Source organism: Gopherus flavomarginatus, chromosome 1 (genome assembly GCF_025201925.1).
Source record: "Gopherus flavomarginatus isolate rGopFla2 chromosome 1, rGopFla2.mat.asm, whole genome shotgun sequence".
Classification (NCBI taxonomy): Eukaryota; Metazoa; Chordata; order Testudines; family Testudinidae; genus Gopherus; species Gopherus flavomarginatus.
Window position 1 is genome coordinate 246,839,268 of NC_066617.1, and position 24,982 is coordinate 246,864,249.

The 24,982-nt window shown below is 40.3% G+C and overlaps 1 protein-coding gene across 1 annotated transcript in view; it reads left to right on the plus strand.

The window, feature by feature from the left end:
• The window catches only part of OCA2 (OCA2 melanosomal transmembrane protein), a 301,354-nt gene that overhangs the window by 146,664 nt on the left and 129,708 nt on the right, over window positions 1–24,982 (plus strand). The window contains exons 15-17 of the mRNA XM_050932081.1: window positions 18,959–19,106; window positions 22,144–22,201; window positions 23,863–23,971. Of these exons, the coding sequence (XP_050788038.1) occupies window positions 18,959–19,106; window positions 22,144–22,201; window positions 23,863–23,971 (315 nt within the window). The remainder of the gene's footprint in view (window positions 1–18,958; window positions 19,107–22,143; window positions 22,202–23,862; window positions 23,972–24,982) is intronic.

A 24,982-nucleotide genomic window follows, 5' to 3' on the forward strand; every position in this document is an offset into this window, starting at 1 on the left:
GGCCAACCATTTGTTGAACTTTACCAGTGGAAGGGGACTGAAGTGAAGGAGTGACCTCCTGGAGCGTTGGGGCAATAAAAAGGTGAAAAATCTCCAGGGAGAAAGCCCTGGGGACACTGCTCTATATCGGGGCAGGAACAGACTTAAAACTAGCCCAGAAGGAGGTGAGGTCTGAGCCCAGAGACAGGACTAAAGACTTGAACAAAGGCACAGGGATTTGTCCTGTTGAACCTTTTACCCTGAAAGAGGTTCATCCATTTTAGACTTTATGTGACTTAGCCATATTTAGATCATATTTACCCCTAAAATTGTAAAGTTATTTTTGTAATACTTTCTTGAATAGAAAATTGTTTTTTTATGGTTTTAACCTTTACATTGTGTTTGAGTGTTTTAAAGAAATACATGCATCCGATGAAGTGAGTATTCACCCTTGAAAGCTCATGCTCCAATACATCTGTTAGTCTATAAGGTGCCACAGGACTCTTTGCTGCTTTTACAGATCCAGACTAACACGGCTACCCCTCTAATACTTAAAGAAATCAGTTGTGTATAGTCACATTACTGATTAACGTGAATAATACATTCATTCATGAATATTATATTTAGCCAATACAGTGTTGTAAAGCTTTAAGAAACTGGCATATTTTGCCTCAAATTAGCCTTCTTATTTATAATCCCTGTTACTCTCAGCCTAGTATATTCAGAAATTACAATCAGTGTACTGTGTGCTTTCCCCATAATCAGCAGCTACTCCATCTCTGAGAAGCTAATCAGTAGCTGCTCAATTAAATCAAATGCTAAAGCACTATTTCTACTGAAATTTTCTGTGAAATGGGAAGAGAAGGTGATAAACACAGATTTCATTAAAAGGTAGCTGCAGTAATTTGGCTTTGGAAAAGCAACAGAATATGCTCAAGATGTCTTAATGAGTCCTTTCCATCTCTAATTGCCATGATTCTGTGATAACTTGAAATGTATTGTTTGAAGCAGCTCTTTTAATCAACTAAATATCTGCCATTTTACTTTCTGATTAGCAATCAAACAGTCTTTGAAGTTATAGGAAATGGCACTGATATGTTGTTCTCCACTGATTTTTATTGTTTGTTATGTACTTTAAGTATCTTCTGTTGTTTTTGGCTACTTAGATTAGTCAGCTCTGAGTGGGGTACTAAAAGCAGATTGACTTTGTTTTTAAGAAAAGGTAATTCTGTTTATTTGAGGAGAATATTGACTATTTATTTTCAGCATTGTGCATTACCTGTCACTTTAAATCCTGGCATCAGTTGAGGGCTGTAAAACCCAAGCAAGCTTGTGCTCTTCCCATAATACGGCTTACCTCTTGGGGCTTGCTAATCTTGAACACACACACACACACACACACACACACACACACACACACACACACACACACACACACACACACACACACACACACACACACACACACACACACACACACACACACACACACACACACACACACACACACACACACACACCCCTACCTTTAATTCTAATCTCTGTTGCTTAGATCCCTGTTAGCACTTCTTGAGTGCACCCCTTGGGTGATATGCTTGGCTTCCTGCACCTTACTGTGGGTGAAGCCATGCGGTCCAACCACGCTTAGACTGGGTCTCTGGGCTGCAACCCCTCTGTTTACCAGTTGTGTTAATGTGACAGGCCCAACTAAGTGTTATCTGTCAGTCCATTCCCTCCAGAGACCTGTGGCCAGCACGGTGGTTAAAGTGACTCAAAAATGGCTTCTTCAAAACAAAGCATTATTTATTGATCCCCCAAAGGTACTGAGCACATAGAGCAAAGGGTAAAAACAGTAAAGGTTTATATACACATGTCCCCTTTTATTTAATCTGTAATCAATCCTTAAAAGCTTTTGTGCATTTCAATCAGCCCAGTTACCTCCACCAAACTGCCCCTGCTGGTTTCTCCCTCTCTCTGTCTCTATCTCTGTCTCCTTGCCAGCCAGTCAGCTTTCACTGACACTCTTGTCACTCAGGGTATGTCTACACTGCAATTAAAAACCTGTGGCTGGCCCATGCCAGCTGATTTAAGTTCGGGCTAAGGAGCTGTTGAACTGTGGTATAAACGCTTGGGTGGGAGTCCGGGTTCTAGGACCTTGCAAAGTGGGATGGCCCCAGAGCTTGGCTGCAGCCTGAGTCTGAACATCTACGCAGCAATTAAACAGCCCCTTAGCCCAAGCCCTGTGAGTCTTATTAGCTGGCATGGGCCAGCCATGGGTGTCTAATTGCAGTGTAGACATACCCTCAGTCAACCCCCACCCTTTTCTAGGCCTGGTGTTCTCTAATGTTTAGAATGCTCTTTATTCTAGCCTTAGCCTTGGGAAGAGTAAACCATTCTCAGCTTGTCCGGAGCCCAGTAGAGTATATTGCCCAATAAACATCTTCCCCATGGTTTTCTCAAGGACTACTGCGGTGTCATTGTTTTGCCTTTCCTGCTTGGTTACTTTAACCATCCCTTTTTATATAACTCCATTGCTAGTAACCTGTCAAACAAACATACAGAGGCAAATTAATCAGAAATATCACAGATATTTCCCAGTTTGTTATGATCCCTAGTACGTGTGGGGGGAGACAGGAGGGAAAATGTCTTGTAGAAATATGTGAAAAGAATGTTGAATTCCCCATTACCATGAGGGAAAAATGTTGAAGAAACACCTTCTATAACCTAATGATGTACTGAAGAAAAAAATGAAAATATATAAAACCTAAATGAAGTGCCTATGCATTTCCCCGAAACTTGGGTATTCTAAGAACAAAGGACCAAGTACAAAAAGTTCAGGGCAAAAGTTCAGAAACAGTCTACAAAAAAGGCATTTGAATAGCTCAGGATGAATAAGAGAGATCTTTATCTTGTTTCAATTTGTCACCTGGGACCTGGCTTCTTTAATCTATCTTTCTTTAGTGGAGAAGAATCAAAGGAATTCCACACTCACCAAAGAAAGAAATAAGATTGGGTGGTGTGGTCAGAGGATGGGAAAGAAGATGTTCCCTAAAAGAATATGAATGGGGGAAACAATCGTGTATGCCTGTAGGAGAAAATAATATTGTTGTTCCTCTCAAATAGACAGAATTTTCAGTTGTAAAATCAAAGGCCTGTCTTAAAATCATTGTTATTCCCTTGAGGATTAATGACACACATTTTTCCCCATTGAGAAGTACTGCCTTCTACCAGAGGCTTACAGCTACTTAGCAGCTAGTGTTCAGATCTCAGGATTTATGAAGTTCTTTATCACCAGGATGGTGGGTTATATACAATATTGTGGAGCTGTCACTCCACTTAATGACTGCTGCAGAGGCAGGCTTTCCTCTAAGAGATCCCATAATTTGGGGAGATATAGCCCTCCAATTTTTCTATGTTGTTTGATCCAAGTTCTGACTGTATCACTCACTCAGGAAACTAACTATTAAATCAAGAGTGTCAGATGCCAGTTGTGGGGCCATGTGCTGTCCAATTGATGTATTTATCCAGCACACATGTCAATTTAACAATATACTGTAGTCTAGCCCCCTAGCAACAGAGGAAACAGTGCTGCAGTGGCATATCACTTTGCACACGGAGCCAGGAGAGCACAGAGGAATTGTCTAGGATTGTATGATTGTAGTCATGTGTAAAGAATTTGGTATAAAGAGAAAGTGATGTAATCTGCCTCAGCATGAAGTGCAGAGGCATAGAAATAGACTGGTGTGCTACTCTGTCTCCCTCTCCTATGTGAAATGCTACTGCTGTCTCTGCAGACATCAGAAAAAGGATGAAATGGGAGAGGAGAAAAAAAGGCACAAAACCTGGAGATGGGAGAGTATCAAAATGAAGAAAACAAAAGGAGAGAAAGTAATGAGGAAGACAGAAGAGAGAGAGGGAGGGACAATACAGCTGCCTAAAAAGGAGGAGATAAGAAAAGACAAAGTGAAAATCTTATTTAGTCTTCACTGAGCAATACATTTGACACCTGTGTGTTAAGTATAGAACCTCCCATTATCTGAGTAGTGTTGTTATAGCAAAAATAATATCATTGTACTGTACATCGTTTGTAGAATACAGAATGTTGTCCACTTCTGTAATTTTAGAAGAATACATGCAGTCTTTCTATGGTCAAATTAAAATGTTGTTTTAATACTTTTTTCCTTGAATTAGTATTTTATTTTTTCTTACTACTAAACAATCTAACTATCCTTTTGCATTCCATTCCTTCTAGTACGTTGTATAGGAATTCCATACTAATTAAAATTGAGGTGGTTTAGAGGTTTCAAAGTTCACACCTTCCTGAGTGCCACAGGGACAAGCTTCTGCATCCTTTCTCTGCAGGAAGGCTTAGAGAGAATTATGGCCCAGGGAGGGGACATGGTCAGTGGTAGCTGTCTGTTGCCTGGGTCTTCTGTATAGTAGAAATACAGCATCTCTGTTTAATTCTGTGTTCCATTCTCCTGAGTAAGGGGTCAACGGTTTAGACTCTTAGGGTCTGATGCACAGTCCATTGAAGGCAATGGAAGTCTTTTAATTGACTTCAATGGATTTTGGGTCAAGTCTTTAGGAAAATTGGACATGTGGTGTTAGATGTCACAGAGAAATTTTAGGGATCTATCATTAGATAACAGACAGTCACAAAAGGCATTTTTTGTTTTCAACTTGTCCCAGCATTTCTGCCTATCATTTTACTCTCTCTAAAGAGAATATTTGGATAGCTACAATAGCAGATTTACCTTGAATATTACATTTCTGATGGTAAAAATATCAAGTTGCTATCTTTCACTTGCAAAGGTACCCATAAAAATATAAACCAGTGTAAATGTCTGTAAACCGATCACTAGGGTTGTAACCTTGATAGTGATTTTTTTACTAAAGCTCACAGGTTATTCATGCTTCCTCAGAGCCCCCAGAAAACTGAGATTCCCTGTTTTCAGTCACACTTAGTTATCTGATTTATTTATAAAAGTTGAGATTGTATTAATGCTTACTCATGCTAAAGCACAGTGGCGTGTTATCACAGGGGACAAGAGTTAGAAGTGCTTTTTGGGAGAACAGGCCAAATGTGTTTTTTTTTTTTAATGTGGTTGAGTGGACTGGTGGCAGTGCTCTACGGGCCTGACAAAAAAAAGTCTAGCTTTTTATGGTAGCAGTGAATTCCTCTAAAATGCCTGACTTTCTGTACAATTCCCAAATGTCATCCGCTTTAGTGGTTGGCTGCTTCTGTTGATCTTGAATCATAATTGGGTCTACTTGGGTTCTTTAGAAATAGATCTTGTTTTGACAGAGGCTGTCATAAACAGATAGCTAAGGGTTAATGTTCTTTTACCTGGAAAGGAGTAACCTGAAACACCTGACCAGAGGACCAATCAGGAAACAAGACTTTTTCAAATCTGGGTGGAGGGAAGTTTGTGTCTGAGTCCTTTGTCTTGTGCCTGTCTCTCTCTCGGCTATGAGAGGATTTCTGTCTCTTGCTTTCTAATCTTCTGTTTCCAAGTTGTAAGTACAAATATAGTAAGGCAGTAAGGTTTATATTGTTTTCTTTTGTATTTACATGGGTATAGTTGCTGGAGTGTTTGAATTGTATTCTTTTTGAATAAGCCTGTTTATTCATATTTCTTTTAAGCAATTGACCCTGTATTTGTCACCTTAATACAGAGAGACCATTTTTATGTACTTTTTCTTTCTTTTTACATAAAGCTTTCTTTTTAAGACCTGTTGAAGTTTTTCTTTAGTGGGGAACTCCAGGGATTTGAGTCTGTGCTCACCAGGGAATTGGTGGGAGGAAGAAGTCAGGGGGAAATCTGAGTGTGTTAGATTTACTAGCCTGACTTTGCATACCCTCTGGGTGAAGAGGGAAGTACTTCTGTTTCCAGGATTGGAAATAGAGAGGGTGGAATCCCTCTGTTTGGATTCACGGAGCTTACTTCTGTGTATCTCTCCAGGAACCCAGGGAGGGAACACCTGGAAGGGAGAAGGGAAGGGAAATGGTTTATTCCCCTTTGTTGTGAGACTCAAGGAATTTGGGTCTTGGGGTCCCCAGGGAAGGTTTTTTGGGGGGGACCAGAGTGCCCCAAAACACTCTAATTTTTTGGGTGGTGGCAGCTTTACCAGGTCCAAGCTGGTAACTAAGCTTGGAGGTTTTCATGCTAACCCCCATATTTTGGACGCTAAGGTCCAAATCTGGGAATAGGTTATGACAGAAGCATATTTAAAGATTATGATAATTTTGACAACAATAATAGTATTTAGTACTTATGTAGGACTTTTCATCTTCAAAGTGCTTTCCAAAAGATAACTAATTCTCACAACACGCCCATGAAGTAGGTAAGCATTACTATCTGTTTTACTGATTCTGAATAAATGCTACTTATCAACATTTCCTTCAATCCCTGGATAAACCAGTAATTTTATTTAATGTTAAATTGTTAACAAATGCTGAATTTTTCGTACATTAACCAAACACATGGGCTAGAATGTTGTATGGGAAAATAAAATATAAAAATGAAGGGTGAAGTCCTTGATTAGCTTCCATAGGCAGGTAAGGTAAGGTAAAGACCAAGCTTTTGTATCCTTTCTCCATGGCTAAGGTGGCGGCATGCTCTGTAGGCGTACCACCTATAAGGATTCATTGGCCAAACAACCTGAGCAGCATAGATGCTGTTACTGATTATGTCTGAGGATTCAGTTCCTCATCCTTGCTCATGTTAATCTGACCACATTCGTTTATTACCAGGGTGTGGCAGGGGAGACAGTGCTGCAATGTTAAATTTGTGGAGTTTTCCCCATAATGGAGAGGGGGTTACCTCCCTCCTTTTAAAAGGCAGGGTGTTTTGGCCCTGGGACCTATTTGTTCCTGTGACTTCCCACCAGCTCTGGGATCCCCTTTCTCAACCCTCTCCCCTCCCAACATGCTATAAAACTCCACACCCCACCTGTGCCACAATAACTGGTTTTCTGCATATAAAAGCAAGGGCTGATGTTAGAGGGTAAAAAGCAGAGCAATTGCTTGGGGGCCCCATGCCACAGGAGCCCCCACAAAGTTACATTGTTCAGGCTTCAGTTTCAGTCCCGCGTGATGGGGCTCAGGGACCTGAGCTTCAACCCCATGCAGTGGGACTTTGGCTTTCAGCCTTGGGCCCAAGCGAGTCTAATGCTGACCCTGCTTGAGATAAGGTAGTAGCTCTCAACCAGGGGTCCGGGGCCCCCATGAAACCTGCTCAAGACCTTTAGGGGGCCCCGGACCCCTGGTTGAGAGCCACTACCTTATCTCACTTCCATCTGCTTTGAAGTGTGGCTGTAATGGAGTCAAGCTCCATGAACTCCCCCTGTCTTGCAGACTCTGAGACTTCTTCCTTAACTAGGTTCCAGCGAGCAGAAGGGTTCCCCTTATATCGCACGGGAACAAGTACTTAAGTCCAGATGTACAAAGGCATTTAGGCACTGAAAGATGCAGATAGATGCATAGTGAAATTTTCAAAAGTGCCTTAGTCAAGTAGGAGCCCAATAATAGATAGACAACTAACCTCCTTAGGTGCTTTTGAAAATCCCGCTAGGCAGCTCTCTGCATGTTGAGGCACTTAAATACCTTTGTAAATTTATCCCTAAGTTGTTGAATGTCAGGGTTGGGCAAACTATAGCCCAGGGGCCACATTTGACCCCCTGGACATCTGAATTCAGCCCTCAAGCTCCCTCCAGAGAGGGGGGTCCAGGGCTTGTTCTGCTCCGTGAGGCTTTTGGAAGCAGCAGCATATCCCCCCTCTGGCTCCTATGCGTAGGGGCAGCCAGGGGGCCTTGCATGCTTCCCCCATCCTAAGCGCTGCCCCCGGAGCTCCCATTGGCTGGGAGGACAGGGCAGTGTGCAGAGCCACCTGGCCGCACCTTTTCGTAGGAGCCAGAGGGGGGACATGCCCCAACCCCGTGCCCCAGCCCTGATCTCCTTCCTGCCCTCTGAACCCCTCAGTCGCAGCCCAGAGTACCCTCCCGCACCCTGAACTCCTCATTTCTGGCCCCAACCCAGAGCCTGCACCCCTAGACGGAGCCCTCATCCCCTCCCACACCGCAGCTCCCAATTTTGTGAGCATTCATGACCCACCATACAATTTCCATACCCAGATGTGGCCCTCGGGCCAAAAAGTTTGCCCACTCCTGTCGTTGAATGTCCTTAGCTGGATAGTGGTGTGGGTGAGGGATCCAAAAGACAAATAGTTTGCTAAGAAATCCAAAATGCCCAGTGTAATCATTTAGCATGAAAGATTATGCAAAGAATAATGTTTAATGAAAGGAATATTATTAGGGATATTAAAACATTCTGCTCCAAACATGTATTAGCATTGTTAAACCATTTTAATTTTCCAATTGAATTACTTAGTTTATTATACTAAAGGTTGTTGTCAATACTTGCAGTAGCATTGAGAATGTCCTGAGGTATGAGAAGTTCATATATTTTTGGCACATACTGTAACACTGCTCTACAGCCAAAATGCTTCTGAAATAAATGTAGTCCAACTTTACTAATTCTGGGTCACTGAGAATGAAAATGATGCTTAAAATTGTTGATTGGCTCTAGTTTTCAAGATATGCTATTTGGTCAGTATTCATGACCCTTGACTTGGGAATGGCGGAGGATAAGTGAGTTATAAAGGGAAGGGATTTCAATTTAAACCAGAAATGACTAAAATACATCTTTGACTGGATCGATGAATAAATCTATGACTGGGTTTGGACAGTACTTGCTTTTTAGGCAAAACAATGAATGATGCAATCTGAAGCTGGTATTGCATCATACATGATATGAATTGCATCATGTTATTCCTAGAAGTCATGGATGATGCAATCATAACGAAGCTTACATCACTCTGCTGAACAAATTGCCCTATATCAGCTCTAGAAATCATACAGTGTTGTGCTCTCTTATTTGTCAGTGTTTGATTTTGCAAAGGGACACATTTGTGTTTGGCCAAAGTAAGCAGAGATGCCTCGTGCTTGTGTGAACAGTGCAGATAACTTCCTCTATGTTTGTGGTGAAGTGACTTTTGCATCACAAAAGCGCAGTATAACCACTATGGTTAAGAAAGCTTATCACCTTTCTTTTGGCTGCAAAACTGGAGATCAGGACAAGAGGTGGGCCCCACACATATGCTGCAACACTTGTGCAACAAATCTTTGCCAGTGGTTGAACAGGAAAAGGAAATCTATGCCTTTTGCGGTGCCAATGATTTGGAGAGAGCCAACAGATCATACCAGCAATTGTTACTTCTGCATGGTGCCTCCAGTTGGGAAAGGTGTGTCAAAGAAGAAAAAGTGTACTGTGCATTATCCAAACATTCCATCAGCTATACGCCCAGTACCCCACAGAGAAGGACTGCCGGTTCCTGATGCACCGGAATCATTCTCACTTGAGTCAGATGAGGAAGAGGAAGAGGATGAAACTTCTGGTCCTGAACCATCAATGTCACAGGACCCACATTTTCTCCCATCCTCCTCCTCTGAACCACACCTCATAACACAAGGTGAAATGAATGACCTTGTCAGGGATTTGGAACTACCCAAGAGTAAGGCCGAGCTGTTGGGCTCCAGACTACAGCAGTGGAATCTCCTGGCAGGCTATCAGGGCAAATGGAGCCCATCAATGCTTGCAGACTATTGCTGGATAGTGACAAGAGATGCTCCATTTAATGAATACAAGAGACAAGCCAAGAAGCGCCGAGTAGACACTGAATAGGACTAAACTATGTACATCATAGTTTTTTGCCTTTTGTTTCATAATACATTTTATTTATATAACCCTTTTGCTGATTTTTAAAGTGTTACATAAACAGGACAGGTGAAATATTATCATGTAAAGCAACCATAAACACATGAAAAGACCTAGGTTTACAATTTATGATTAAAACTCTACTATCTACACAATATACATAAACATAAAATGTAAAAACTTAAATATCTTAGAAACAGTAGCCAATCAGTTGTTTTAATTGTCATATTTGAATTCAGCACATCAAAATACATAATAAATATCACATTTTATCTCTGAAGCAGACGACTTCTCAAAAATTGTAGACCAGTGTAATGTGTCTTTTAATGAGTTGTGGTCCTTTTAACTTTTTTAGGAAACAGATAAGATTTTGGTTCCTTTAGACTTGAGATTGTTTGTTCTATGTCTGAACTTCTTGAATGCTTTCTTACTGCTACTTTAAAGTTATGAGAATCCCTTGGGGAAAGAAAAATGAAGATCAAGTATTCTCCAGTTCTCTGATAACAAAATTGGATACTAATATTGTGTAAAAAGGGAAATATGTATTTTTCCTCTAATTTATGATGATTTTATTTAAATTGAAAGGTTTCTAGTTAGGAGAACTAGTGGTGCACTGTGACCAGGAATCACCTAAATTACTTTATGCAGATGCAGAAGAATACCGCAATATCTTTATGTAGCTATAGAGCAATAGTCCACACTTTTATCATATTCCTTTCCCAAAGGGGGAACCTACAAAAACAAAATCCTAGTTGAGAGATGAAAACATCAAGAGGTGATTGCTTTTATATACCTCTCTCTTGTTCTTATGACATTCATAACCCTGAGTGCATCCCAAAATGAATGAAGAGACACTTATGTCAGTCAGCAGGGCCTGGACTTGATTAAACTTTCTGTGGTGATATTGTGGGAAGATGTGACACAGAAGCCCATTGGTGGTTCATTACTTTGTGTCAACAACTCTTGTCAAATCTGACATACTTACTACATCTAATACACTGTTTTCATGATATATTACATGCCACCTTTTGGGTATATATCATTGAGAAATAAATAGCTAATTGATCATTAATATTTTTGCTTGAAATGGGTATGGAGTGTGTACAAAGTTATGGATTTATGTTAGAATTACATTCTTAAAATGTGTATGACAAGCAATGCATAAGCCCAGTCTGCCTTAGACTAAGCAATGTGTATTTGCTTGTCTCCTTAGCCTGGTCGTAAGGCAGAAACAATGAATGTATATTTACATATTAGGTAAACAAAGCTAAGAGGCATGTCAAAGGGTTACTGTCTATAAAAATGGGGATCTGAACCTCAAATGATAAGCAATTGAATCAACTGATTATATACAATATTACTGCATTATAAAAGTGTATTGAGTAAGGTCTTTTATGAAAGCCTGTGACACATTGTGAAATATATGTATTAACACTACATGAAGAATTATAGATACTGACTGATATTATTCCTTAAAATCTGTGACCAAACACAGGGAGAAAGAGCTTTTCCCCCAGAAAGTAGGGATGGTAGCTCTATTTAGGGGTCTACAATGTAAATTAAGGATTATAAAATCAAAACAATGTAAGCCTCATTTACATATGAATCAGCAGGGAAATGGGAAGTCAACAAGAAGGGAGGAACAGCAGGAAGCCCACCTGCTTCTTGTAACAGAGTCACTGAAATTTGGGAGATACAAACAGAAACAGAGAGCCATTTTGGTATCCATCACTTGGGGGGATTAAGGAGCCAGAGCTCTTGAAATCACAGAACGTTGGATCCTTCGACAAAGGGGGTTGAAGTCTCTGGGAACTGCATTTAGATGAGAAACCTGCTTCAGCAAAGATTGTAACTTACTGAAATTAAGTTTTAGAAGTGTTTTTACTTATGTTTGCTTGTAACCTTTTCTATCTTTATTCCTTATATTTGGTATCACTTTATGCTATGCCTTTTTGTTAAACGTGTTTTACTCTTATTATAAACCTATTAGGTGCTGTGATTGAAATAAGAGTTTGTCAAACCCCAGTTAAATTAATGGGCTGCAGTGGATTGTCTCTTTAAAGGAGCAACAAACTTAACTTCTGTAAATGTTCAGTGAGAGGACTGGACACTGCAGGGAGACATCTTGGGAGTGGGTGTTCACTGTTTGTTACCTGCAAGACAAGGTTTGGACTGGCAGAGTCCTGAAGAGTTTGCTGGCAAGGCAGTCAAGCTGGTGTGTCAGGGAGTTGTCACACAGTTTAACAGGAGCAAAACTCTCACTTGCTGACTGAGAGGGATGACACAGTAACTCACAATTCTGGAAACCCTAGCAGAACATTACAGAAGGCTAGGTCAAAGAATCAGAGTTTTCATTTTATTTTGATTGCTCTGAGGTTTGCAGTCATTCTGAGAACTTCTAACTGTGAAGTTGGTCCAATAAAAGATATTACCTCACTCACCTGGTCTCTCAGTTTTTAGACAGCAGTTCAGATTGAATAGTTATCTAGATTTTAAAACTACACTATATACTATTGCTATAATGAGAGTTTTCACTCTGGAAATTCTTCTATTTAACATATCTCTTCTGATTTTGATGTATCTTTCCCTAGTTTATTTAACAAAATATAGCTGAATGTAATGATTTACTATTATATCTTAAATTGATTGCTATAACATACTCTGTATCTTCAGTGCCTTCATTATTAGGTCTTTATGTTGCTAGATTAAAAGTATTGGATGAAATACTTATCTGTTGGTTATAGCTGAAGTCATTTTGAAGCTGCATTTTTTCATGATTCTTCATTTCTTAATAAAACTTGGCATCTGTCAGGTTTAGATAGTTGGTTGCATTCTTTGATTGTATTCATATGACCTTTTGACGGGACACACCACTTAGCACTTGTCTGGTGCCTCCTCTTGGTCACAGTGGGGATTAGCTCTCAAGGTGATGCCCCTTCCTGTTGTTGTATGTTGTCCCCTCATCTCTCACTGTGGTCTGTAGCCCCTCCTCACTCTCTGGAATCCCAGTGTCCCCTTCATGACTCAGCCTTCCAGCCAGGTCACTCAGCATTCCTCCTTCTCTTCCAGGATACAGTCCTTCAGTTCTCTGTTGGGAAGGCAGCCTTCCTGTTCACTGCCCCACCCATCTATGCCATGCCCTTGGTGGCTGGTAGAAGAACCTGGGCCTGCCAACTTCTCTGGATTCCAGTCCAGGAACCCTACACAAGTTCTTGGCTATCCTCTCCCAGCCATCACTGCTCCTTCCTTGGAATGCTTCCTATAACTCCTTGTTTCCCTCCTTGCTCTAGGTGTACCAGCTCCAAACCCTCCTTCCTTTTCCCAGGGAGTGACTGCCCTTTCCCAGTGGCAGCCCCTGTCTGTTACCATCTTCCTGCCTTTATAGGTCCCACCTGTTCCTGCCCAGCTGAACCTTCTTGCAATCCATTCCCTGCTCCCTGGCTCTCCCTCCAGGTGCAGTCTATGGAGTTAATAGGCCTACCTGGCCACCTTCACTCCTTCCAGTCCTGTGTCATGGACACCCATCACAGACCTTAGTAGTTATTTATTAGGTTAAAACATTTTTCAGACATGGATATATAATTTCCTGCAGTAAAGAGGATAATGAATTGCATAGCAATTTCTTTTTCTTCAGACAGTTGTCAGAATACCCATTTGTACTATAATAAAAAAATAATTAACTTGATTTTGAAGATACTGCAATTTATAAATCTGATAGTCTGAGTTAAAAATCTCTTGATTGTGAGTATACTGGAATAATTTTGATAGATTTCAAAACAGAGATAATTTTCTCTAAAAACCAAAATAGATCATTGGGAGTTTAGTTGAGTGAATGGTGGCAACTTGTTTTGGAAATTTCTCTGATTCTGAAGTTGATAAAGTAATATTAATACTGTTAGGAAAGTGATAATTAGCAAAAGAAATGTATAAGTAATTATAAAGCTTCTCTTAGGGTAGTGTCTAGAATCTCTAATAGAAGTGGGAGTCCTACTATGCTAGGTGCTGTACATAGATATCCTATGTCACTTTTCCAAATAACATAAAATCGGAATAAGCAAGGGATAAAGAAGCAATTATTATTCCCACCTGTAAACAATAGGAAAATGAGGCATAGAAGATTATGGCCCTGCTTTTCAGAGGTATTTAGGCATCCTTCTCCTATTGACTTCAGTGGGAGTTAACCATCAAAATCACTTGCCCAAGGTCAGAGAAATTTTGTGGCAGAACTGGAAACTGAACCAACATCTTCCGACTTGACGTTCAGTGTCTTAACCACAAGACTTCTTTCTCTCTAACAAAATGTATAGTTAGGATAATTGTACGCTAATTAATAACCAATCTTGACTGAGTTTTTTTTTAATGGGTCACTGAAGTCGTCGTTGTTGTCATTATACTGAATTCCTGTTTCAGAGGCATTAACATCTTGCCTTGTGATTTGAGGATAATTAATCCATGTTAGTTCACTGTATATCTTTCAGTTATGTTTGAATGTTAGTTAAAATACAGAACTGTGTTTAATTTCCTCGATTTTTGCTGCCATAAATTTAGCAAAAGTTGTTGTCTGTTATAGGCTCTTAAACTTTATTCTTTCATGTAAAATGCCATAGGAGGCTGGCAGTGTTTTATTAAAACCCCTCACCCAGCTAGCAATTGTGGATCTTGCTGGGGAAACCCCCCAAATTCCAATGATATTGTTCGTGATAGGGAAAAATAATCCTGACCATCAGTACTGCTGGATGCTACACTCTGCTTTGGTCCGTCAAGCTCCAGACTCTGCTGTGCAGGCTGCAAATCTCTATAAAAGTGATTCTCTGTCTATTCAGCTCTGGGAGGTTGTCTATTTTGAGTTAAACTCACTTTTAGATTACAAGATTTTTTTATTTTGATAAATGTTGAGGCTCAAATAGTAGAACTGTTTAGAAGAAAATGTTATCACTTGGGTATAAACTCTTGGGTTCACATTTATATATTGAAGGCTGCCAATGACCTTGGTACAAATGATTATATAAACAATACGTAATAAATAAAACTGACATTTCTAATTCCATACAGTTTCTATTCAGCAGGTGATTGGTATTTTTAGCCCGAACTCTTATGTATTTCTTTCAACAATATTGTGCAGGCTTCTTGTGTGTCTGTGTTTTTGTGATTTTTTTTTACAAATAATTAAATAAAGCAAAGCATGTGCTGTGGATAATTTTTTGTTATCGCAGTGTTTGAGAAAAACTGATCCTCAAAGCACTTCCACTTATGCTTATGCTTATCTTTACCCGCATGAATAGGCTCATGGAGATGTGAGGGGGTTTGTGGTGCAATCGAGACCAACAAGGGGTTCTCACCTGCCCTGAAACACTGGATTCCTCAGATGCTTTGCTGCTGTAGCTCCTAACCTGGAATGCTCACAATCAATCTACAAATTTTCCCAAAGCTATGTCATATCCATCCCTTTCCTGGATAGTTCAGAGAAATAGTAAGGTTTTGATGTTTCTCTAAAGAGACAAAAGCACATCATAGCTTGTTAACTTAACTGAGGTAGATACACCCTTCCATTTAAACATAGCACTGAGTTGGTTTATATTAACAGTAAAACAAGTCTATTAACAAAAGAAGATAGACTTTTCAGTGAATTCATGTATGAGCGAGAGAGAGATTTACAAGCAAAGAAAAGTGAAACCCCGTCTAAAAGTTGAAAACATAATTTAGCAAGATGCAGGCTTTGTTCTTGATAGTTTCTCTCACCAATTTTCTTTCTAGCCATGAATGACTTTCAATCAGAACCTTCCACAGAAGCACAAGGTGATGTTTTCCCTTGTCTTCCTAGGTGAAAGATCTCTGCCTAAGCAGGTTTCTCACCTATGTTCAGTTCCCAGATGGAAGCATGGATCAGCATTCACATCACACTCCCTATCAGTACTCGTCCTGAGCCGGGGAAGCTAATGATCCAACCAGTGGACCAAATTCGGTGGTGAATCCTGGTCATGTGCCACTTGAGGCACGTTGTGCATATGCTGAGAAGTTGTTCCCAAGGACTTCAGCTCTGTCTTGATTGAAGGATCCATCTTTCTCAGCTTGCAAGAGCTCTGTTCTCTTGTGTCCGTCTAGTGATGGGTGCCAAAGATGACTTCTCTCCTTGCTTATATCTTCCACAATTCAGTGACTTAGTTTCAAGAGGCAGGATTACCTCATGCTGTTCTTCCCTTCCTGCGGGCTTCCCCCTGTGTGTAAATGAATCTTCCCTTGTTTTAATTCCACCATGCTGAATTTTTACATAGGAGACAGATCAATAGTTGCCTTCTCTCCTGTCTGGATGGGAACCTCTTTCTCCCTGTTTGGCCACAGACTTTAAAACATATTAAGTATCCAGATTTCCTCATATATTTTCAATACACACATTTCACAATATTAATCACTGGTGTCATTAGCTTTCAGAAAAAACTTCATGCTACACTTTTATAATACAGTAATATTGTATAGAACCAGTTGATTCAATTGCTTAACAGTTGAGGTTCAGCCCCCATCTTTATAGCCTGGTAGATCTTTGATATGGAGTGTTCTTTGGATTACCCCTCAAAGTAAAGTTTATTCAATCTGTGAAGAAGGCAATGGGGAATCTGATGGTGAAGAAAGCTCCATGCTCTTTCTTCCCCCACTTGTTAGCTTAATAGCTAACAACATTCCACACAAAGATGGAATACAAGCCATCAGGAATAGTATCCCTGATAATATCACGGCTAACCTGGTGCCTGAACTTTGTAACTTTGTCCTCACCCACAACTATTTCACATTTGGGGACAATATATACCTTCAAGTCAGTGGCACTGCTATGGGTACCCTCATGGCCCCACAGTATGCCAACATCTTTATGGCTGACTTAGAACAACGCTTCCTTAGCTCTCGTCCCCTAATGCCCCTACTCTACTTGCACTACATTGATGACATATTCATCATCTGGACCCATGGAAAAGAAGCCCTTGAGGAATTCCACCATGATTTTAACAATTTCCATCCCACCATCAACCTCAGCCTAGACCAATCCACACAAGTGGTCCGTTTCCTAGACACTACTGTGCTAATAAGTGATGGTCACATAAACACCATCCTATACCGGAAACCCACTGACCGCTATACTTATCTACATGCCTCCAGCTTCCATCCAGGACACACCACACGATCCATTGTCTACAGTCAAGCTCTAAGATACAACCATATTTGCTCCAATCCCTCAGACAGAGATAAACACCTACAAGATCTCTATCAAGCATTCTTAAAACTACAATACCCACCTGCTGAAGTGAAAAAAATAGATTGACAGAGCCAGAAGAGTACCCAGAAGCCACCTACTACAGGACAGGCCCAATAAAGAAAATAACTGAATGCCACTAGCCATCACCTACAGCCCCCAACTAAAACCTCTCCAGCGCATCATCAAAGATCTGCAACCTATCCTGAAAGATGGGGGAGGGATAGCTCAGTGGTTTGAGCATAGACCTGCTAAACTCAAGCTTGTGAGTTCAATTCTTGAGGGGGCCATTTGGGGATTGGTCCTGCTTTGAGCAGGGGGTTGGAATAGATGATCTCTTGAGGTCCCTTCCAATCCTAATAATCTATGATCCCTCACTCTCACAGGTCTTGGGAGACAGGCCAGTCCTCACTTACAGACAGCCTCCCAACCTGAAGCAAATACTCACCAGCAACTGCACACCATACAACATAAACACTAACCCAGGATCCTATCCTTGCAACAAAGCCCGATGTCAGCTCTGTCCACATATCTATCCAAGTGACACCATCATAGGACCTAATCACATCAGCCACGCCATCAGGGGCTCGTTCAACTGCACATCTACCAACGTGATATATGCCATCATGTGCCAGCAATACCCCTCTGCCATGTACATTGGCCAAACTGGACAGTCTCTATGCAAAAGAATAAATGGACACAAATCTGGCATCAGGAATCATAACATTCAAAAACCAGTGGGAGAACACTTCAACCTTTCTGGCTACTCAGTAACAGACTTAAAGCTGGCAATTTTGCAACAGAAAAGCTTCAAAAACAGACTTCAGGGAGAAACTACTGAACTTGAATTAATATGCAAATTAGACACCATCAACTTATGTTTGAATAGAGACTGGGAATGGCTGAGCCATTTATACACATTGAATCTATTTCCCCAATGTTAAGTATTCTCACACCCCTTGTCAAACTGTCTGTAATGGGCTATCTTGATTATCACTACAAAAGTTTTTTCTCTTAATTAATTAGCCTCTTAGAGTTGGTAGGACAACTCCCACCTTTTCATGTTCTCTGTATGTGTATATATATCTCCTTACTGTATGCTCCATTCTATGCATCCTATGAAGTGGGCAGTAGCCCACGAAAGCTTATGCTCAAGTAAGTTTGTTAGTCTCTAAGGTGCCACAAGTACTCCTGTTCTTTTTGTTAACCCTAGGATGCCCAATGGTCTCAGTGCCTATGGAACAAGCATCTCAGAAGTCTCCAGAACTTACATCCCTGAGAAATGGTTTAATGTCATTACACCATATTCTCAAACGCAATGCTAAAATTCCACCACACTGGATAATTAAAACGTTTATTTTATATAATTAACAATGTTTTAATATGAAAATAAAAAAAGTGAAAAGAATCCCAACAAATCATGGAGCTAGCATTGTTCATGCTAATTCTTCTTGAACAATTTCATGCTTTTTATTCCATTCCATTCACCTTCCTTAATTTATATTTGTCCATTTTCCTTGTACAGGGGCATTTACCTTCATATAGTTCTACAAAATGGCTAGCACTCTGTCAGCAGTACAATAGGGTACAGTTTATTTTGTATAGGTTAAAAACCTATTCCTTGATTTTAGACCCAGAGTTTGTCCTTGGATATGTGTGCCCTGTTCTTTCGTCAGTCAATAGGAAACACTTACTAGCATTGGAGGGACCAATTTTTTCTTTGAAAACTGAATCAGGGGTTTGTTTCATTTAAAGTTTTAATAATGTTTTTCCTCCACACCAAAGCAAACTTTCAGTAATAGTTTTGAAGGTCACTAGCTCTATGCTGCTTTCATTTGAGTGGTTTTTAACTTTGGAGTGCAAGACATTGTGTGTATTTGCGTTTTTTGGATTTTTTGGTGGGATCTGATATAATATGTATTCTAAATCACTTTAAGCTAAACAATCCTATTTCTTCTTAGAACTGAAACACGAGATTCATGTTTGGAGACTGACAGCACAACGCATCAACCCTGCCAGCAGAGAAGAAACTGCTGTGAAATGCCTTTTAATGCAGAAAGTTCTGACTCTGGAGATCTTGCTGAGGAAAAAACTCAAAACGTTCCATAGGTATAGCCTGCACAAATTCACATCACTTTAATTTTGTAGAGGCACAGATTTTTTTGGAGACTTGTGAAATCTACAGTCTGGCGGAATGGAGGACAATTTATTGGGGAGGGCAATTTATGGAACTTTGCTGTTTTTAGCATGGGGCTGCAGGGTTTTCTGTGTCAATGCTTTACTAGCTGTTCATAAGATTAGGAGTGAAATCTATCCCCACTGAAGTCAATGATACTGAGGCCTGGATTTTACATTAGTAATCCTACGCACAGCTAGGAGATTGAAGATCTCCATTGGGACCAGACCTGGATTCCAGGGCGTGCTTTTGAGCATCATATGGGAATTGGAGAAGAGGTGCTGCCCCTTCTACCCAGCACCCTTCCTAATGATGATTAAAGACTGAGTAAGTAGCTAAAAGATGTTTGATAAATGTAAGGAGACAGAATTGGCTTTTTGAGGCTGCAAAATATATGGTAATATGCCCCTAAACTTCAGGGTCTAGAAACATCAGGTACTGTAGTTTTCATTTGAAGGCATAAAAAGTAAGTTTGTGATCCTTTTCCATTCAACAGTGTCCTTCAGAACTTACAGTGTGGCATGCTGCTAAATTTTAAAAAATAAAATATTAACGTGCTCTTCAATGAGGATGAGACTTTGGAAGACATCCCACTCATATATAAAATTATTTATTATTAACATTTTAAGAAAGCACTATCAATTTAAATATGGCCCACAATTTAAATGTTGTACTGAGGATGGGAAAAGCTTTAATAAAACCTAAGTCCAACAAAATGTTAATCCAATTTTTTTTAAATTCCAATGAAAATCACTGCATGTCATTTAAAAGTTGCTCTTTAGAATTTGAAACCTACCTAGTACAGTACAAACAACCTGGTAGTGAAATTGACTCTAAAGTGAAACTGACTTTATTAATTTTCACTGTCCAAGCTGAGTGAAATGTAGATAATTAAATAAAGGGCATGAAAAGGGAAATGTAAATTGGATTTTAAAAATTCTTTCAGTAACCTAAAGTGTTTTTGTGTACATTATATGATGTTTACATTGACATTGTACATATTGAACAGTCTGGCAGGTTCATTTTAAGAATCATCAAATCATGATCAAAATCAGGCAATTTAAGAGAAGAGAAATATAATATTATAAGAAATCATGATTTACCAAAGAGAGAACTTCTGAAGTGTGCATATAAATTACCTCACTGATGCTGGAAGTCAGGATTCCTTCAGCATAATGCAGCAATATGTAATCCATTACTGTTAACAGCACAGTTCCTGAACCCCAGGGTATGCTGGAAGAGCTGACTATACTGATTAACTCAATAAAGTAATCGAGATTTTAAAAATTTCATTATAAAATGCAAATGATAGTTGAAAGCTGCTATCAAATCCCACTTCACTCTTCTCTTCTGCAGACTAAATAAGCCCAGTTCCCTCAGCCTCGTAAGTCATGTGACCCAGCACCCTAATCATTTTTGTTGTCCTCTGCTGGACTCTCTCCAATTTGTCCAGATTCCTTCTGTACTGGGGGGGCAGGAACTGGATGCAATACTCCAGGTGTGGCCACACCATTGCCGAATTGAGGGGAATAATCACTTCCCTCAATCTGCTGGCAATGCTCCTACTAATACAGCCCAATATGCCATTGGTCATCTTGGCAAACAAAGGCATACTGCTGACTCATATCCACCTTCTCATCCACTGTAATCTCCAGGTCCTTTTCTGCAGAACTGCTGCTTAGCCAGTCGGTCCCCAGCCTGTAGCAGTGCATGAGATTCTTTCATCCTAAGTGCAGGACTCTGCACTTGTCCCTGTTGAACCTCATCAGATTTATTTTTGCTCAATCCTCCAATTTGTCTAGGTCACTCTGGACCCTGTCCCTACCCTCCAGTATATCTACCTCTCCCCACAGCTTAGTGTCCTTTGCGAATTTGCTGGTGGTGCAATTCATCCTATCATCCCGGTCATTAATTAAGATGTTGAACAAAACTGGCCCCAGGACCGACCCCTGGGGAACTCTGCTTGATACTGGTGCCAACTAGACATCGAGCTGTTGATCACTACCTGTTGAGCTCAATAATTTAGCCAGCTTTCTATCTACCCTATAGTCCATTCATCCAATTCATACTTCTTTAATTTGCTGGCACATGACCATTGTTTTATCTCAAAATGGCACATGTCAACTTCCAGAACTGGTGCAGGAGCTAACTACAGTGTTTGGCCTCAGTCCTGCAATGAAGTTTGCAAGTTCAGACCTAAAATGGTGCAGAGTTCCTTTGAAGTCAGTGGGACTTTTCATAAGCATAGGGTCTATGTGCTAATGGATTGCATTGCAGGATTGGGTTTTTAAGGTGAAATCCTTGTCCCATTGAAGTTAATGGGAGTTTTGCTATTGGTGTAATAAGGCCACAGTTTCATACTTAGAATGAATTGCTTATGTAAGTAAGAGGATGGTCTAAATGTGAGAGCAAGGCCGTCCTTACCCATACACAAAGCATGCAGCTGCGTAGGGCACCAGGAAATTTGGGGCACCAAATTTCCTGGTGCCCTGAGCAGCTGCGTGCTGCTCCAGCTCTTCCCCAGGGCCCCCGACTCTTCCCTGCCCTAGCCCTGCCTCTTCCTGCCCCTACCCAGCCCCGCCCCCACTCCCCTGCCTGAGGAGTGCAGCAGGGCTGAGCCTGCACTCACTGGCGGCAGGAGTGCAGCAACCCAGCTCCAGCTGCGCTGCCGGTGAGTACTGGGGGGTGTTTCCCTCATACCCCCCAAGCCATCCCTCCCCCCACAGAGGCCTGGGGCCAGCCTCCCTGCTCCTCTCCTGCAGAGGCCTGGGGCCCACCCCTCTCAGAGGCCTGGGGCCCCCCCCACACCCCACACATGGGGGGTGGGTGGGTGTAGGACCCCAGAACAGCTAGGGACAGCCCTGTGTGAGAGGAGTTAGTTGTAATAAAGAGGACGTATTCCAATACTGTATTAAGATTGTGGCAGAACTCTAATTTCATAACTAAAGGGCATGTTTCCTTTTCTTTCAGACAAATTTCACAAGAAGATAAAAACTGGGAAACAAATATTCAGGAGCTCCAAAAAAAGGTAGGTAAATGGCAGTTATACTAAGTTTCAGAAGAACTGGGCCTCTGATTTGGTACACAGATGATATTTTGAAGTATATCCTAGCAGAAAAAGCAGGAACCAATTCAGTGCACCTATCAAATACTCTCCATGCAGGGAAGAAAAGCTGGTGGGCTGACTTCTGAATGGGACAGAATTAAGGTAGCACATTCAGATGTTCAAGTTTCTTTTAAGTTTAACCTTAAGTTTGAATTCCCCGTGTTCCTTATTTTTTTTTAACTATAATGTACTTTAGGTATGTATACATACATACACACACACAAAACTGTCCGATATGTACCTTAAATTTACTTAATGATGTTTTTTGGTCACACTTTATACTGAGTTTTCATTTATAAATACTTTTAATAAAGTGTTAATACATGATTAATCGATGGTTTAATAAATTGCTAATCCTTTGTTAGATTGCAATAGTTCAACAGGTTGCTTATATCATGGCTTGTAGCTATAGAGAGCATCTTCTCTGATATCCTTATTACCATCTATAACATAATATAAACATGTTGATGACATAAATATTAATATATTTTTTGTGGCGTGATGGCACCTAGGAACACCAGTCACGTACCCGGGCTAGCAATACTATGTGCAGCACAGACACAGAACAAACACAGTCCCTGTTTCAAAGAGCTACAGTCTAATCAATGTCTTATTAAAAGAACATTAGTGTTAAGTCGGATGAGATTTTTAAATAGTTTTAACCGTGTGTGTGTGTGTGTGTGTGTGTGTGTGAAGAAAATTGTGACTAGAGAGGGGAATGCCAGGACAGAGAGTGGGAGAAGGTGGGGACTATACAGAGGAATCAGGATGGGGTGGGGAAGGAATCTCGGTGGAGCAAATGAGACTAGAGAGAGGAACCAGAAGACAATAGAGAAGACTGGGACTAAAAAAGGAAACTAGAGAGGAATGGGGGAGAAGATGGGGACTGGTGATAAGAATATGGATCTTCGGGAAAAAACAGGGGTCAGGAAAGGAGAGTGCAGGAATTAGGTAGAAAATGGAGACTAGAATGATGAATAAAGGGAAAGAGTAGAACCTGTGGATTAGGTTCTAAGATTTTGGAGCAGAATTCAATAGCAAGGGGTTCATTTATTTCTGTGCCATGGAATCACAGACAACATTGAGCCCTGATTATAATGGAAATTGCATTTCAGTGTTACTGTTCCCATTACAATAAAGTTAAAACTGGGGTAGCTGAACAAATATGAACATTTTGAGCAGTCATGACCTGCAGATTCCTGCTATTCACATTTGTGTCAAGAGTCTTAAATCTACTGTTGCCTCTGCTAAATTGTAATCACTTACCTAACATACAGTATGATAATGAAAATGTGTAAAAATAGGCTTCCTTTATTATCAATTACATACGAAACAAATTTAGAAGTTGTAACTGATGTCAAAAGATTTTTGTTGTCTAAAATGGAATTGTTTCTACAGAATTTTCTTTTTTCCCCCCAAAAGAATCTTTTTCCTAACTTAAGATATTTTTACTTTTCTCTTCCTGTATTACCTTTCCTTTACAGTAAGAAATTTATGCCTTACAAATGCATGCGGGATTGAAAGTGTGTACAGTATAATAAATTCTTCTGTAACATAGTTGTGAATGTTTTTCCTACCTACAGCACAGAATAACAGACAAAATGCTTCTCATCAAATGCCTGACAGTGTTGGGTTTTGTTATCCTGATGTTCTTTCTCAATTCATTTGTTCCAGGCATTCATCTAGATCTTGGTGAGTCTGATTTCTCTGCTTTATCATACTGATAGACTTAGTAACAAAAATGTGACATTTGAGCTTGGATCTCTTCACAAAGTCCTTTTCTTCTATACTATACATATCTCTGCTACACAGTCCTATAACACTGATCAGACCAGAAGTTTCCCAGAGTAGGTTCTCAAAACCTGGGAATGTCCCAATTAAATCAGTAGTGACAGGTTTGTCAGTGATTTCCATTCCCTGACCCTCCTTCCATTTACCAGAGAGGAGACCCATATCAGAGGAGTCAAAGATCGGTGGAATTCCCTGGGTGCCTGTGTACATGTTTCTCAACCTGCCAAGAGCTGAGGTACTATGTATGACAAAAACCAGACATGAGGGGCAGAAAAAATCATTCCTGCAGGAAAATTAAAATGTTCTGGAAGCCATTCCTTCAGTATAAATAACTTTGTATAATTTCAGTTCTCTGATTCTGTATTATCAATGTCAATGATTTTTTATTGAGGAGACATCAGATTTGTATGGAATGTGGGGACTAAAATGAGCAATGTCCCTTGAAATAACAGTTTATAATTAAGCAAAAGCTAAATGGAATTTCATGGTTCAAAGAAAAGGTATTTTCCTGGTCCAATTTTCAAAGGCCTGCTGCAAACAATGGAGATATGAGAGCTTCTCATAGAAAAGGTCACAAGAATCCTTTGTACTGGAAAGCGTTAGGCAACCTACATATAGAGTTTGCTACCAGCTCCCCTTATAATTACCCACCACCAGCAAACCAGATAACTCAGAAGATTAAATCTCCCTCCCTCTCCATTATTTCCTCTTCTTAAATTTTTCTATTCCAAAGCTCCCCATTTTTATCTGCCTGGGTGGCAAGATATGGTTTACACCATGACTTGAAGATTTTCAGATTTGGCCTATTTCAGACTAAGGCTATGTTTCATTGTTAAAACTTTTGTTGCTCAGGAGTGTGAAAAAACACCCCCGAACGAAAAAAGTTGTAATGACAAAAAGCACTGGTTTGGA